Source organism: Neltuma alba, unplaced genomic scaffold (assembly GCF_004799145.2).
Source record: "Neltuma alba isolate B1F8T4 unplaced genomic scaffold, ASM479914v2 tig00010418_pilon, whole genome shotgun sequence".
Lineage (NCBI taxonomy): Eukaryota > Viridiplantae > Streptophyta > Magnoliopsida > Fabales > Fabaceae > Neltuma > Neltuma alba.
In genome coordinates this window covers 1,802-19,270 of record NW_021635320.1, presented here as the reverse complement: position 1 = coordinate 19,270, position 17,469 = coordinate 1,802, and the positions used below count along the sequence as shown (strand labels likewise).

General features: G+C 32.9%; 2 protein-coding genes and 2 long non-coding RNA genes across 4 annotated transcripts; 3 read left to right on the top strand and 1 right to left on the bottom strand.

Moving 5' to 3' along the window:
• Positions 1-3,819: 3,819 nt before the first annotated feature.
• LOC114756504 (uncharacterized) lies at positions 3,820-6,102 on the top strand. Its single transcript, XM_028945449.1, has 2 exons — positions 3,820-4,663; positions 5,655-6,102. Exons 1-2 carry the CDS (start codon positions 4,058-4,060, stop codon positions 6,021-6,023), a joined length of 975 nt encoding a protein of 324 aa, XP_028801282.1. The 5' UTR covers positions 3,820-4,057; the 3' UTR covers positions 6,024-6,102.
• Positions 6,103-8,039: 1,937 nt separating this feature from the next.
• LOC114756505 (uncharacterized) lies at positions 8,040-10,783 on the bottom strand. Its single transcript, XM_028945451.1, has 8 exons — positions 10,696-10,783; positions 10,354-10,481; positions 10,055-10,127; positions 9,053-9,135; positions 8,829-8,867; positions 8,614-8,684; positions 8,409-8,523; positions 8,040-8,315 (listed from the first exon to the last, which is right to left on the bottom strand). The coding sequence occupies exons 1-8, from the start codon at positions 10,739-10,741 to the stop codon at positions 8,241-8,243; spliced, it is 630 nt and encodes a 209-aa protein (XP_028801284.1). The 5' UTR covers positions 10,742-10,783; the 3' UTR covers positions 8,040-8,240.
• Positions 10,784-11,081: 298 nt separating this feature from the next.
• On the top strand, positions 11,082-11,924 carry LOC114756502 (uncharacterized). Its single transcript, XR_003741463.1, has 3 exons — positions 11,082-11,135; positions 11,219-11,316; positions 11,857-11,924. It is a non-coding gene; the product is annotated as an uncharacterized LOC114756502 (long non-coding RNA).
• A 611-nt stretch (positions 11,925-12,535) lies between these two features.
• On the top strand, positions 12,536-13,531 carry LOC114756501 (uncharacterized). The gene is made up of 2 exons (XR_003741462.1): positions 12,536-12,726; positions 13,228-13,531. It is a non-coding gene; the product is annotated as an uncharacterized LOC114756501 (long non-coding RNA).
• Positions 13,532-17,469: the final 3,938 nt, after the last annotated feature.

The window sequence follows — 17,469 nt, the reverse complement described above, 5'->3', positions numbered from 1 at the left end:
GATTTGCTTTTGTTAAACCTTAACATATTAATTTCCTCGTGTAACACAGCAATTGAGTTTTACAAGCGCCAATGCTTCACATGCAACCTTGTCAAACAACTTGAGCCCATATTCTTGATGTAATTATTTGTCTTTATCTTACCTTTATTTAACCTTTATTTAATTTAAGCAATTCTTCGTCAAAATTCTCCTTTAACGCGATTGTTAACCCCAGGAATCCAACAATATTTTATGCATATACTACATCCAATCATGGAAACAAAAAAAAAAAAAACCATGAAGCATCAAGGCGCAGGCCCAGCACGCAAACAGAAAGCCTAGCAGCCAATATGTGTCCATGTAAAAATGCACCTAGGAAGACCACCATGAGCATCCATACCAAGATGAGAGAAGCATTGTACAGGTTGAAGCCGTCCGTGCATCATTATTCTATTTTTTTCCTGTTACTTGCCTCATATAAATAAGGACAGACCTGCAAAAAAAGAAAAATCCATTTCTCACATGTTTATTACTTTTAACTAATTTTAATTTTTTTTCCCTTATAAAAAGAATAGGAGAGAGCATGTAACAGATATGTTTTACTAGGTTATCGTGTTTCTAGGAGGGTTCCTCCACTTCTCTCCTCCACCTCTCATTTAAATTATATGATTAAAGTTTGAATGGTTCAGATTTTATATTTTATAAAATTATTGATAAAATGTTTTTAAAAAATATATAAATAAAATTAAACTAATAAATTTTATCAATGATAATTTAAAATAATAAAAAATATTTAACAAAATTTATTTTATAAAATATAAAATGTATTCAAATTACAATTTTAATGATTAAAATGGGATGGAGGCACCCTTTTCCATATATATTCTACCTTACAAGTGGGCTCCTCACCTATAAATTCCACCTCGTCTTTGAACAATCTGTTTTTTTTTTTTTTTGAAGAAAAGAGTCTATTAATGAATATACTTCCATCAATTCATAACATAAGAATTTTCTAATTAATTTAAACATATCAATGAAAATAATTAAAACATTAAGGAAAAATTTCTTAAAAAGACATCTTAATAACTTACATTTTTATTTGGGTCATTAAATTTGTCAAACTCCTAATTAGGTCACATGACTCAAATAAGGATTTTAAAATTTTATGAAATGACTTTAACACCTATTTTATTATAAACCAATAGAGAAGATTCTATAGTAACATGTTTTATTTCGTAATTAACAAGTTTGATTATAAATTAACAACGTTTCTTCTCCATGATGAGTTACGTAAATCTTTGAGTAAAACTTGATCATAATACAATTTTAAAAAATAATAAATTCAATTATATAGTTAACAAGTTTCAATTCTAACAACTTTATGTTTCCAAAACACAGTTACAATAAGTTTTTGAATAAAACTTGATCACAGCACAATCTTAAAAATTAACAAATTTCATTTCATAATTAACATTTTTTAATTCTAAATTTACAACTTTTTGTCTCCATAACACAATAATATTAAGTTTTTGAATAAAATTTGATTACAATATAACTTTAAAAACTAACATATTCCATTGCATAGTTAAACAAGTTTCAATTCAAAATTAACAAATTTCTGTTTTCACAATATACTTATAATAAGTTTTTGAATACACAATACTAAAAACTAACATATTCTATTTCACACTTAACATGTTTCAATTTTAAATTAACTTTTTCTTAGGATAAAACTATTAGAATTGAGAAAAATATTTAATGTAAAATCTAACTCGTAGTTATCTCCTTGATTGACTTTTCGATTTTATAACGTAGACACCAAGTTTTTCCTACTCAAAGGTCTTACGCAATGTGGAAGTCATAGAAAATTCTCACGTCCTTAGGTTTCTAATGAAAAGGGCATAAAGTCATTTCATAAAATTTTAAAATTCCTCTCTAGATTATGTGACCTGATTAAAGTTTTGACATATTCAGTAACCCAAACAAGGATTTGAATTATTTAAGCATCTTTTTAAGGGATTTTCCCAAGCATTAATTTTGTTATAAAATTTAATAATTTTTCATATTACCCTTATTAACTGTACTAAATTCTAATATCATATTAATTTCTCCTCTCTCTCACATGACCTTTATTAAATATGGGAAGATATCAAAAAAAAATATTTTAAGACTCATTGAAATTATTAAAACATCTTATAAAATGAACTAAAAATATCTTCTATAAGACTTTTTATAATATCGAGCAGGGGAATCATATAATAAAATTTATAATAAGTACTACTCCCCCTGGTCTTTATTATATGAGCCATCTGAGAAGAAATTTTTTGTTCTTTTTATAAGATTCTTTGATAATTGCGATGAGCATTAAATAATTTCTTTTCATATATGTCCGTATTTAATGAGAGTGGTGAGATGATATAAATTAATATGATGCACTGAAAATTACTTAAAACTTATAATAAATTTAATGCTTTTAATTGTTTTTATTGATATGTGTGAATTGATTGGCTGGTTCTTAGAGGAAGTATTTGGATTAGTTAATTTAACAAATTAATTCTACATCATATGAGATAAATATATGAAAAAAGTTTTATTTTTTAAAGGTAAAAAGATTTTTTTTCTTTTAAACTCTCACAAATTGAGCGAGTCAAATACTCTCAAATTATAAATTATGCATCTCATTTTTCTTATTTCTTTTTCGTTTAGCCCAGGTATGCATCTCATTTTTTCTGACAACTTTTGTTGGCACAGAAAGCTTCAAAAGCTCTACAAACCTTCAGTAGGCAACAATGGAAAGCAACAAAGAAAACAAATACAACCGAACCGTTTGGTTTAGTGGTATGGGTGGGTGTGTGTGGAGTGTGTGGGTAGGGGTTCGATCCCCTCTCTTGTAACCGAAAAAAAAGAAGAAAACAAATACAAATAAATAAACATAGGAAAAAAAGCCCAAAAAAGAAAGCACTAACAACAAAAAATCTGTCTCGTTAACTAGTGAATGTTGGCATTATTATTCATATTATAAAATATTAACTTAATCAACTATACCTGCTGTTCTTAAATATGAATTCGTTAATTAATTTGAGTAAATTAAGAAAATTATTTAAGTTAATTCTTTATAATAAATATGTGTTATTTTTTCTAAAATATTCTTGCTAATTATGTGTATTAGCTAGAATTACCATTTGATGAAATATTTAACATGTGTAACTATCCTTGGAAAGAAATAGATAAATATGAGAGATAAAGTAGATTTAGGTCTTATATTAAAAATCAAATTGAATGTCAAACTAATTCTTCATTTAAGGACCAGATGTAGTATTTATTGAAAAAAAAAGTTATTACAAAAAAAAAACTCCTCCAGAAGCCTAAATAACCAATTTGAATAAATTAAAGATGTTAGTTAAATTAGTTAGGATTAATATAATCTTTGATTCGTCAAGTTTGCCCTTGAGAAACTAAAACCAAAATAAGAATAAATTTGAATGATCAAAGTTTGTATTAACCCAACTAGTTAATATGATCTGTTTTTTCTAAATGTATTAACCCAGTTAGTTAATATGATTTTTTCTTAAATACTCTAATATTATTTCTTAATTCCTTCTCCCTTTCCTATTTAATTATTATTGAGAAAATATTAATAAGATCAATTAAAAAAATTGATAAATAGGTAAAATAAATCTTATGTATAAGATTAATATCAAATCTCAGATTAGTTACTCTTCTGCTATTAAAAATAAGACTCATTTTATAATACAAATTGTATTATAAAATAAGTCATATTTAGGATTTTATGTGCCATGAGCTAGGACGAGGTGGATAGCTGTTTCGACTGCAAAGAAATTTTCTTGGCAGAAAGTAGCGGTTGTTTCTTGCCAGTAGTGTGCACAACTTTTCTGTGTTTTCTGTTTTCTCCCATTTGTTCGATCTTGGATTCTGAAAACGCAATGTTCTGAAATAAGCTGCCCCAAATAGATCAAAGGGCTTCTGCTGCGCTTGACTGATCAAGATTGCATTTTCCTTCAAAATCCTACGTTTTCCCGGAAAGTTTTTTCCCCACGAAGTGCTAATTTCCTTTTCCATGGCAAATGCCTGGAAAAGAGATAAACCCTCCGGACTACGCTCCCCGAGATTCCTCCTTCTACTTCTCTCTGGTTCTCTTATCCTTCTCTTTATCTTCTTTTCCCTCACTACTCGCCCCTCCAATCCCAGTCCTGGCTTCCTCGCCGTAGACACTCGTCTCTCGTTCCACGCGATTTCTCCTTTCGATTGCATCAAATCTCCACAAGCACACCCGGTGATTGCTAGCACCGTCGAAGGCGTTCGATACCCGTTTCTGTACTCCCTTTCCGATTTCGGAAATTTGCCTGACAAGCCTCACAAGAACATTGTCAGAATCCTCAAAGGGAAACGTTTTAGGAAACCCGATATTTCGGCAACGATTCAGGATGTTTTGGAGAGGATGAAAAGCGAAGGACGAGATGGTTTTGTTGTCGATGTGGGCGCCAATGTGGGGATGGCAAGCTTCGCTGCCTCGGCTATGGGTTTTCGGGTTCTGTCATTCGAACCTGTTTTCGAGAACTTGCAGAAGATTTGTGAAGGGATTTACTTCAATAGGGTGGCGGAATTGGTCACTCTATTTCAGGCTGCAGCATCGGATCGGCTTGGTAACATTACCTTTCACAAGGTACTGTTTCTTGACGATTGCTATTGATTGATTTCTTGCATTAAATTTGATTTTCCTTAGTTTATATGGTGAAGTACGAATTAGTGGGAGATGGCAGAAAATGGCTTAGCTTGTCGGGGATTAATTTTAAGTGAGGGGAGTAACTGGCTAAATGCTTAGCTTAGGCTTCATTTCTAAATCAATAAATTTAGATTTGGAAATTGAGTAGCATACCTCCAAGGTTTATTTCTACTCGAGTTGCTTCTAATCTTAATTTCCGAACAATTACTTATTCTTGCATTCTGAGGCACCCTAGGATCCGAATTCAAGCGGAATAGATTCAATCTGTGTATGAAGATATTTAATGAAGTTGAGGCATACATGTAAGTTTGATGTGTGAAGCTGTGTCAGAAACTTAGAAAATTGTACTACCTCTCGTCTTAATTATAAGACCCCATTTAGGACCGGAGGCAGTGGTCTGTAGGTGATAGCAAGATACTGAAAGATCAGTTGGGGAACCCTGGTACAGGCTATTGATATTGACTTGTGAATAATGGTTAACTAATATGCACAGCTAAAGTTGTGGCTTACGGCTTTAATTGGATGGGCTTGGATGGATCCATCTATAAGCGTTAACAATATCTTCTAGATATACTGTTGAATCATAATTCTCTAAGGCTCCTAAAGTCTGTACCATGCGCAATTTATCACTTGTCACGGTGGAAGTTATTTTAAAATAATGCTTCTCTGCTTCGTGGTTGAAGCTGTCAATAGTTTGACAAAATTACAACACAAATTCATTCTCATTTGTAGTTTGGTTAGAACTTGAGACTACGTAGTTCCAGTATAAAGATGAGTCATTTGGATCTTAACTAAGTATTACAGGAAATGACGCAAAGAATGAGCACGCGGAACCCATTTTCTTGCTCTTTATATCCACTTTTTTCTCTCTATTTCTCTTTCACTTCAAAAACACTTTGCAAACTTATAATATTTTGCTGATCTGCTATAGTTGGTTGGTCGGCTGGACAATAGTGCTGTTTCTGCAACTGGTGCAAAGTTGGCATTTCAATCCAATGAAGAGATAGCTCTTCAAGTAAAGTCTGTTCCTCTAGATGAAGTAATTCCTGAGTCGGAGACAGTGCTTCTGCTGAAAATAGATGTTCAGGGATGGGAATATCATGTGCTTAAAGGAGCATCGAAGCTTCTCTCAAGAAAAGGAAGTGAGGCCCCATATCTCATATATGAGGAAGATGAGCGCTTGTTGCAGGCGAGTAATAGCAGTGCAAAAGAGATTCGCGACTTTCTCAAAACTGTGGGTTATCATGATTGTACTCAGCATGGCACAGATGCTCATTGCACCAAGAAGGCTTCAACATAACTTTCCTCTTCAAAATTTTCTCTCGATGGATGGTGGGGTCCGCTGGCATATTCATTTTAATCAGTTTTGATTAGCTCCTTTCAGCTATCTATGATACAAAAGAGCATTGGGTAAGAATTTCTCTTGATTACAAATGCTAGCGAGACTGAGTTAGGGATTGAATGGTTAACAGCAGGCTTCAGAATATCTTGATGAATCTCACACAGTGATATGAGTTGGAAATAGATCTGCAGCTTGAGGTGTATTCTCTAGGAGCTTGTAGGTTTGATTTCCTGTTCTTTTGTTTGAAATTTGATTTATCCATTTTTTCTTCAAATGTATGTCAGATGTAGTGAAATTACAAATGCTAATGGTCAATTGGCCTCACATCACATGCCGCTTCAAATGGTTACCAATGTCGGCCGTTGGACGCTTTCTGATATAACCAAACTGCATAAACGTTGAAATGAACAATGAATGGAGAAGCTATCCATTGTCCATCTTGTTACTCATGAGCTGAGGCCAGTATTTGGAAGCAACAAATTATCGTAAACGAAGAAGTAATTAAGCCCTCTGTGTCACTCAAAGAATTTGGCAATTCAACTTGTAAGCGCGTAGGGTGGCGGCAAAAAGGAAGTGAGATTTGCTTGTGAGAATGCATTTTCAGTTGAGAAAAAAGCCACTTGTTAATCTCTTTTCAAAAATTGTTAAAGATGTGTTGTGATGTTATTTTTTAATCAAAAGTTGTTAATACCTATTGAAATTTAATCAATGCCCACACAAAATTCGTCCATAACTTGAAAAAATGGGTTGTTATTTATTGTGATGTTGTTATTTCTTAATTAAAAGTTATTAATGCCTATTGAAATACAGTTAATACCCTTATAAAAGCTGTTGATAATCTGAAAAAGTAGTCTGTTATTTCTTAATCAAAAGTTGTTAAACTGTGGTGTGGTATTGTTTTTTCTTAATAAAAAATTGTCAACAACCAGGTAGTTAAAATTGAGAAGATAACTTATATTATGTTTTGGATTATATTGATAGCAAGACATTGGTAACCCAATAATTATGCAATATTTTGGCCTAAACCACTAAAGGGTGGTGCCAATGATGGGCACCGCGAGTATTGGTGAGGGGTTGGGTTTTTTTTTTTTTTTAAAGACTTTTTTTAATAAAAGGCATTGGTGTCAATTGTCCTTAATTTTAAAATGACAATTTGCGATTTCCTCCCATTTTGGTATTATGAAGTGTTAACTTCTCAAATTGGAATTGAACTTTTTTTAGTTTAATCTGTTATAAACATTAGGAAGAATTATAATTGAGTCCCAAAAAAAAAAAAATTACTAATAAGTATCAATAACAAGTAAACAGTTATCATTTTGCAATTTGAAGCTTATCAATTATAGGCTGTTATGTTGTCACGGAAACCTTTTAGTATTATGTTTTTTATTTGAAAATTTCGTAGTGATTCTCTCTAAACATTATCATTGAACGTGAAATTAGTTATTTTAAATTTATAGAATTTCATAGATTTTATGAAATTTCTTTCAATTCATTTTACATCATTTTAACACGCGCGTTTCATAAAATTTATAAATTGAAATTATTGGATCAAATAATAAGGATTCAATTGGAACAATAAATTACAAAAATCTAATACAGGATTGAGATAAAATTATAAGGACCTCTAGATCGATTTTCCCCGGCAGTAATTATAAGCCGTGAATTCTATGGACCTCGGTGATTTTTTTTTTAATTATCACTTTTCGAATTCAGTTTAATAAGTGTGATTCCTATCTGTCTTTTTTAATTATTTATTTTATCCTTTTGTCACTAGAAAGAATCTGGGTGTTAGAATGCAAATCAAGTGTACATATATTTTTTCCTTAAGGAAAAAAAAAAAAATCTACTCATTGCTAGTGGAAAAGCTTTCGCCCCAAGAAAATAAATCGTTCAAATGAAACATCTCACAAATTGACTATTGAGAATAAGTAAGACTATCATACTAGTAATCCCATTGGAGGACATGCCAAGTTATAGAAGATTAAAACAATATAATTGTGATTTCAAATGGAGCCCTCCGCATTAAATGTAAAATGAAGTTTATTTATTACACAGTATAAAGTTACTCTTACATAAGATAGACATAATACATAACTTCAACCTGTACAGGGTCACAGAATTTGTTGTACCTTGGATCTATAGAATGAAAGTAACTCAGATACAAAAGCTTATTCCTTAAGATTCTTTTGGTCCACTGTTTTGGGAAGAGCCAGCTCTTTCCACCATGACATCGTAAAGTTGCTTCCCATTCTGCTTGTTTTAACAAAGCAGTGACGATCAAATTAAAAACAAAAACAGAAAGGGAAACAAAATGTCAAAAGCTTGAAGTTCTAGACTGCTTACAAAGATTATAGGGAAGAAATGAATTTGTCCCTCGGGCTTTGTTTGTTTCTCCTTGAAGTACACTAAGATAGGGAAGTTAGGCCACCAAAACTCCCAATTAACAAATGTTGAATACCTGAAGCGCATCAAGCAAATTTTGTTTTGTTTCTCATGCTTTTATGAAATCCTAGTTTCATTAGATTTTCATACTAAATTATCCACTTACTTCCAACGGTTTTTCCCACCTACAAAGACATTTTCACCTGATTCCTTGAGTTCGTCACCGACCTTTACCGCCTGAAACCATAAAGTTCGTAGACTAATGCTAATTTTATTTGTCAATAATGATAAAAACCAAAACCTGAAATGGTAAAACTACATTTACACGAAGATAATAACAAACAATAACCACAGTTTCGGGAAGGTGAGAAGAGAACTTACCAGAGCCTCATCATCAAAAACGAATCTAACTCTAGTGGTCTGAGGAAACGAAAGGAAACATCACAAGAGAAGCACTCAGCTAGATTCTTAGAAGTTAGAACTGGAAAAGTAGTGCAGCTAAAACAGATCTAGAGTAGTATAACTTGCAGCCTGTAAAGCTTCTCTAACATGTAATACTAATTAAACCTCATCCACTTAATTACAAGTTCAATTATTGATATTACCTGGACTAACAGAAGCAAACCGAGGAGAACAACAGGGATAGCAGGAACCACATTATTTGTGTAAGCCAACCCACCAGTTATACCTGATATGATACTTAAGTACATATCTATTAAATTTTACTTTAGAATAAAGAAGGACAGAATATGGAACAACCTTAGGCAATTCTTTCTTTCTCTTTTATTATGCCCCCCCCAAAAACAACAAAAGTGCACAATCAATATCAACTTATAGAGTAATAACTATCATTTTATAAGTGTCAAGGACAAAATAAAACATAGAATTCTCATTTAATATTTGTTATTCTCACAAAAAATTCACATAAAGGTAGCCAATAAATCATGAACTCAAAAAGTCACTGGGGTACACGGTAGGGGAACCACTAGATCCCAGCATCCTCAACATTTGCAGTGCACAAAGCTGCAATTTTCAGGAGCCATTCCTCATAAAGGAATTTTCCTTTTCTTTATAGTTGTAAACATTCACCTGATGACCAATACCCAAGAAGAAGACAGCACACTGAAGGAGATGAGTGTGTGGTGTGTGTGTGAATCAAGTTCTTGCCTTCTAAGATTGTAACCTTCCATCACCACCCCAAGCAAAGAGCTATAGCAATAAAGTTCTTCGGTAAAAAGTGAAAGAATAGTTTGCTTGCCTCTATACTTGCTGCGTGGCTGCTTACGATTATGAAATTCTAGATGATATTAGTCCCAACAAGCAATGAAAGTTGATTACCAAGAAAAGTTTTACAAACATTCATGGGTCACCATAGTCTAGTTGATATCTCAATTAATGTACAGGTCATCCAAGTATTATTTTGACTACCATTTTCAACATTCATCTTTCCCGGAGAACAATATGCATTCGTGTTTAACTTCAAACACATTAAGTTATGGACCTATTTCTAGTCAATTAGAACTCTTCATTGTTATAAGGGCTATTGCTCCCTCGCAAAGCTAATGTGTGCTAAGGCACATATAAGACAAGGAAGAACCAGTTTTTACCGAGCAAAACAATTGGAATTCGGTAATCTGGGTCGGGAATCACAGTCTCTCTGGTCTTGACTCTCCTTCCAAGCTGTCGACAAAGAAAATCAACAGCGAGAATTACACAACTAAAACCAAAACTACGATTTAAAACCATGTAAGCATTGCTGCTCTGAGCATCCTTATATCGGCATGTTTACATCTAGAAAATTAAAATTATGGAATTTTTATTTTAATCATAATAATGATTCTTGTAAATCACTAAACTATGTATAACTATATATGTGCATATATTGGTGGAAGAGTTCGGTAGTAACCAGTGAGGAAACCACAAGACGGCTTCCATGGCGAGTAGCTATCTCTCTTCTCAAAGAATTGGGATCACACAGTACTTGTCCGCACAACGATGTCTTGATGTCAGTAACGTATCCTACATTTTCCTTTTCTAGAACAAAACAAATAAAGTATACGCAATTAGCTCCAAATCAAATGTTTCCCCATGAAAATGGAAGAACAGCCCAAATTTCAGCTTGTATATCCTATGGAAGAATTATCACAATTCCTGATTAATTGTAAGATTCAAAGAAAACCCTATAAAAGTTATACAAAATTAATCAACAAAAGAGATTAAAATAATGCATAAATGTCATTAAGCTTACTTCGCGAGGGAAGAAAGCGATAAACCGACAACAGAGAGCTCGCCATTTCTTTTAGTCTCCAATTTTGCTTACGTCCTTGTTTTTTGGTTTCTGTGGGGGATGCAATTTGGGGTGAATAGTATTACGTTAATACCCACCTTTTTTAGCCGTAAGAAATGGAATACACGGGGGAATTCGGGATTTGTTCAAGGGCATTTGCGGAATACGAACCTAAACTTGACCGCGGAGAAGAGGGCCTTATCTGTTTCAACTTTCAAGTTGGGTTCGGTGCCACTAGACGGCTAAAAGCACACACTTCAGCCTCAGGCTTTGGTTGGTAATCCGTTCGATATTTTTTCTTCTGAGAAAGCAAAGGCTTTGCAAAGGCATTTGAACTCCAGTACATGGCGATCCTCTATTCTCCACTCCAATTTGTTCCTTGAAATCCTCAAACAGACCAGGTATTCTTGACTTTCTGAACCTTCTCGAACTTCCGAGGTTGCGAATGTTGTGTTATTGAATGCTTTTTAATTAATTTGAATAGGGATAGTGACCCGCAATTCGGTCGACCGAAAGGCTTTCCAGATAATCGAAGCATGTCAGATCTCTAAAGCTCGCAACTTACAGTCTTTCGAAATCAAGGTGAGAGGTTGTTTTCAGCTTCCCATTTAGAAAGGATACGCTTATTGATTATTGCTGATACAAGTTAATAAAGGGATTCTCTTGCTCGAACGTGTCATGTGAGATCAGTTTCTGTGTAGTTTTTGTGATACATAGTGTGATGAAGACCGCACAGTTAATAAACCGTTGCCTTTACTGTTGCTGTAAAGCAAGGAGCAATGCTGGGTTAGCTGAATTTATGTTGATCATGGGGTAATTAGCTGGCGGTCAGTGAATTTTATGGCTGTTATGGTTCATGATGCCTGGGTTATTGACTGCAAACTCGACATATTTGATGACGTTGATTCATGGTTTCTTTGGGATTTGTTCGGAAGAAGTAGGTAGGCAATAAGCAAGCTGAGGTTCTATGAGAGGATTTGGTGGCTAGTGTCATATGCTATGACATTGATTAAGGACTTGAAATTATTGGCCAATGTATATGAAGATGTATTACTTGACAAAGTTTTTGTTATCATGCTAACAAATTGTTTTAAAGCACACTCTAATCTTGCTCGAATACAGGCTACTAATGATAATAATCAAAGCACCACCAAAGCAAAGAGCATCGTTTGTTCTAACTGTGAAGGAATGGTAAGTAAATGTATCGTATCAATTACTTTGGGATTATTGTCGTTTTAATTGTTTTCTATTGATTGGAACATGTCCAACTATTGCAGTTATATCTCCATGTGATTAAATGCATCGCAGCTAGTTTAGTACCAACACTAGATGGTAAAACATAGACTCAAGGAAAAAGTTGATTATCGAGTGGTTTCTTTCTTGTTGAGCGATTCCTTAGCTTTTCCTATGAATACTGATATATGCTCAGTGATATCCTCACATTGCTTTTACTGTGATGTTTGGACATAGTAGATTGGTCATGACTTATCTTTTGTATTGGGTAATCTGAAAATTAGCATTTACTTTCATGTACTCCCATATGTAGATCTTTACATTGGTGGTGGAGCATTTGAAATAATTACGTCACTTCTAGAATCTGATTGTTCATTGTTTAGTCAGTTTGATTAAACTAGAGACACATTGATGCATTATCATCTAGTTACTACTGATAATGTTGTGCCTACTACGCATTTAATTAGGGAAATTTCTTGTTCTTTTTGTTAGCATTGCCCTTTAATGCATATTTAGGATTTATATTTTGCATCTTCAGCCTTAAACGCCATCGGTGCTTCCAAATTTCTTAGTGAACTGGTGGACTTGCAGAGATTTTTCCCTTGAAGTACAAACGTCAGCATTAGACTCCCCATGATTTATTCTTTTGGTTCAATTTCTAGGTGCCATATCATGTTCTCAGTGCAAAGGAAGTGGAGTTAATTCTGTAGATCACTTCAATGGGCAGTTTAAAGCTGGTGGACTATGTTGGCTTTGCAGGTAGCTGCATCAAATGCTCATCTTGTCCTTCCCTTAATATTGTCCTGTGCGAACGTGTCTATCTTATGCTGTGTTTCAGTGAATAATTAAGTCCATATATGCATATGTTCCGCCTCCAGCACCTTGCATCAGCATGTTACAATGCATATGGATATCCACTCATTCTGCGCCTTTGTTTTTATACATGATGCATGTGTAGCTACGCTTCAATATATTACGCATAGCTCTGTCTAAACTGGGTTCATTTTCTTCTGTTAACCAAATCAATTAGTGAAGCAGAGAAGTTGGTGATAAGAATAGTTGCATCATCTTATGCTTCTCCTTAGTTATATGCTTCAGTTGCAACTGCTGTATAATGTCCCACTACTCTTAGGCAAAGTTTAGGCGACTTTGCTAAATTACAAAATTGAATTTGAACAAGTGCAAATCTCAGAATTTGAAAATATATTAGTAGGTGTTAGTTTCTTTTATCTAAAGCTCTCCAATATGCATGTCTTGCAGGGGTAAGAAACAGGTTTTGTGTGGAGAGTGTAATGGAGCTGGTTTTCTGGGAGGATTCTTGAGCTCATTTGATGATTAGAGTCGCAAGATTGCCTATAGAGAGAAAAGGTGGATCAAATGTTCCTCTGTTGATTTTTGTTTGTTTTGTTTCTAAATATTGCCATATGTAATTGTGTCTGTAAGAAACAGCATCTGTTTCACGGTTTTCACAATATTACCTTGAAGCAAGGGAAGTGTAGAATCGTTTTGTATTGATTGATGTTTATGACTTCATTCAGTGCATACCTGCTAGATTTTTCCAATATTTCCTGCTCGTTTGGTTGCGAGAATCTTGGCCCTAGAAACGGAAATTTTCTTTCCATTCCTTGCTTAAGCGTGATTGGTTCGCCATAAGGGCCCATAAACATCATTCCCATGGATAGAGGATGGTGTCATTTGTATGAGAAAGAAGACGTCTTCCTTAATTTGATGGAATGAAGATTCTGGGACAGCAAAAATGTAGTTGTGGCTGAAAATCCTTCACGCCGGTCCATCGCATGGAAGAATTGTTCCTCGCTTTGGCATCTCTTCTGTGCTTGTCCTTCCAAAAGCTCCGATGAACCATGGCATAGCCTGCTCTGTTTTTTTCCTTTTTTTTGGTGCCGAGTATAATCATCCTCCTATTAGAGGTAATTATGTCCGAGGTACTTGAACACTAAATGTGGGATTTCTTTTAGTAGGCATTCAAACTTTAGTTCATTATCTTGTGAAGAACTAATTGTAAACCTGCATTATTGAATGAGTTCGCAAAGTTTTATTGGTGAATGTTTAAAAGATCAGGTTGATGATGGTCTAATTGAGGTTTGACAAGTTTGAAAAATGTCGTTAGCTCTTATGGGGCTTTATGGCCTAGGGCCCAGAGCCTGTCCATGATAGTGAAAGGTTGTGAGTTTGATTTTATTGTGACCTCAAATATTTTTGCCTTATATAATTTAAAAAAAAAAAAAGGGGTCTTTAGCAACATGCCCGTTTTTGTAATTCAACCACCACCTTTGCTGCAGAGTTATGTATTTCCTCAACCACTTGAAAGTCCTTTTTCTGCAGTGAAAAACTGAGAATTGATTGTTGAAGATTCGCGGGTAGCATGGAAGGGGAATTCTGCCCTTGTTAAGTACAATGATTGAAAATGGAAGGCAAGACCGAGTATTTTGATTTAATTTTGGTTTTGATAATGAAGACTGGACAGTGAAGGAGAGCTGGAAAAGGTAGAAGGCATTTGATATATTTAATTATATATATAATAGAATCTAAAGGAATAAATATAAAATATAAACAACTCTGTTCTCATCCCCTTTTTTTTTTTTGTTCTGTTGTTTAGAAAATCAAACTAGGTTAGCCGGTTGGATGGAAATATTGGGTGAGCCTGGCTTGATCGGAAATGCAAAGAGGCTAAGTTATCAAAGGCCTCGGGGGTAATTTGAAAGAATAGGACTAGCTAGTCGCACTTGTTGGGTTTTTTTTTTTTTTTGTGTGGTAAGCACAGGTATTATCTGATTAAAGATAATCATGTATGAAATATTGTTGAACACTAAACGTGGATATTTTTTCTAATAGAGATTCAAATCTTAGTTTACCAAATTATGAGAAATTAGCCAATTCCGTTAAATCTAATCCTGTTAGTAGTGTCGGGACTTGTTGAATCTTTTTATCCATCTTTCACTCTGAGTTGCGTGCTAGGCCCATAGACCACTTTTATTTATGCTCTATACTGTTTGTTTTGCTCCCGCATGTAAGAACCAATAGAAAGGCCCGTTTCGATTTTAAATATAATTTGTAATTTGGTTAATTTAGATTTATATAGCAAAATTAATTCAGGTGCATGCTGATATTGATGGACAAAACAGATTTGCCGCTCCATGAAATCTCTCTTCTGACTTAAAATCATGATGTAACGTGTATTTCCTGCTCCAATCATGGAATAGATGAAATAAATAAAAAATAAATAAATAAATTTTATTCAAAAATAAAAGAAAAAATAGCACAAAAATAACACTTAAACCTGAAATTCCCAATTATGGTTACTTGAATAAGCAAAATCCCAATTTAGGTGTAAATGACTAATTTGGGATTTGTAAATTTGCTGAAATGATCATATTGTCTTTTTTTTAATTGTTTTTTAAAAACCAAATCCTCTTACTGGTTGGCTGGTCACCAGAGCTCTAGTGTCGACGACAATCACCATCACCAATGATTGGTCGTTGGAGCTCTAGTGACCGGCAACTTTTTTTTTTTTTTTGAAAATTTGTACAATTTCAATAACATGTTTAATAAGTTTTGTAATGCTATTAACAATTTCGGTATAGCAGTTAGCAACAGGTTTTTTAAAAAAATTCAAAAAGTAGCATTTTTACAACTTTAGTAATACCATTGACAAGTTCGCTATGGTATTTAATAATAGATTTTTTAAGAAATTCAAATTCAAAAAGTAGCATTTTTAACAAGTTCAACATAGTAGTTAACAACAAGTTTTTCAAGAAATTCAAAAAGTAACATTTTTACACCTTTAGTAACACCATTAACTAGTTTCATAGCTCTATTAACAAGTTCGGTATAGCATTTAATAATAGATTTTCTGAGAAATTCAAATTTAAAAAGTAGCATTTTTAACAAGTTCAATATAACAGTTAACAAGTTTTTCAGGAAATTTAAAAATTAGTATTTTTGCAACTTTAGTAATATCGCTAACAAGTTCCGTAACTCTATTAACAAGTTCAGTATAGTATTTAAAAACATATTTTTTGAGAAATTCAAATTTAAAAAGTAGCATTTTTAACAAGTTCAATATAGCAGTTAATAATATATTTTCTACGAAATTTATAAAATAGCATTTTTACAATTTCAGTAATGTCGTTAACAAATTCCGTAACTCTATTAACAAGTTTGGTATAGCATTTAACAACAGATTTTCTGAGAAATTCAACAAGTAGCATTTTTGTAACTTCAATAACATGGTTAATGTTTTTAATATTAGCTCTCTATAAATGTTGTACAACAAAATTTTTTCACTTGTTAGGCAACCATTATGGTTATAAGAGTTATTAATATCACTAATGACTTATTAACCACTTTACTAAAGTTATAAAAAAAAAAAACCACTTTTTGAATTTTTTAGAAAACCTCCTGTTAAATGTTATACCAAACTTGTTAATAGAGTTATGAAACTTGTTAACAGCATTACTAAAGTTATAAAAATATTACATTTTGAATTTCCTAAAAAACCTATTGTTAACTACTATACTGAACTTGTTAATAATGTTATAGAATTTGTTAACTATATTACTTAAGTTGTAAAAATTTTCAAAAAAAAAAAAAGTTGCCGACCACTGAAATTCTGACAACTAGTTGTCAGCCGGCACTAGAGCTCTGGTGATTGCGGCCACTTGAGCTCTAGCAGCCGCTGCCAACACCGAAGCTCCAATGACTTGCCAATTAGTCAGGGTATTTGGTTTTTTAAAAACAATAAAAAAAAAGATAATATGTTCATTTCAACAAATTTACAAATTCCATATTGGTTACTTGTACCTAAATTGAGATTTTACTTGTTCAAGTGACCATTTTAGGATTTTGAAGTTTAAATGTTATTTTTGTGTCATTTTCCCAAAATAAAATCCTACTAGAAGTGTCCAGTTCATCCTTCTCATAAGCCATCATCAACTATTAATTGGTTTCTCTTACAAATTTACAAATTATAAGTATAGAAATTAATACCTATATTGAATAAATTATAAGAACCCAACAGAAATTTTAAAAACACTACAAGAACTAAATTAAAAATAAAGTGAAAATCATGAGGACATGCATATTAATTTTACTAGTTGAAAATAAAATTTACATATTCAAGAAAGAGCTAACAACGTGCATGATTACAAATATATAGCAACTTCATGAATTGGACCGGGATAAAAACACAACTTTATGAATTGATAATAATATACTACATCTGGTCTTTAATATAAGACCTTGTTTAACTTTTATTTTGGTTCTAAATATAAAACCCTAATCCATTTTGTCTCTTATATTTATATATATTTTTTCTAATATAGTCTTATTAACAATAATAGTTCTAGTTAATACACTTGATTAGTAAAGACATTTAAAGAAATACAACACATATTTATTACAAATAACTAATTTAACTTTTTTTTCTTAATCTTTTCAAATTAGTCAACTAATTCTTATAATTAGGACCGGAGGTAGTACTAC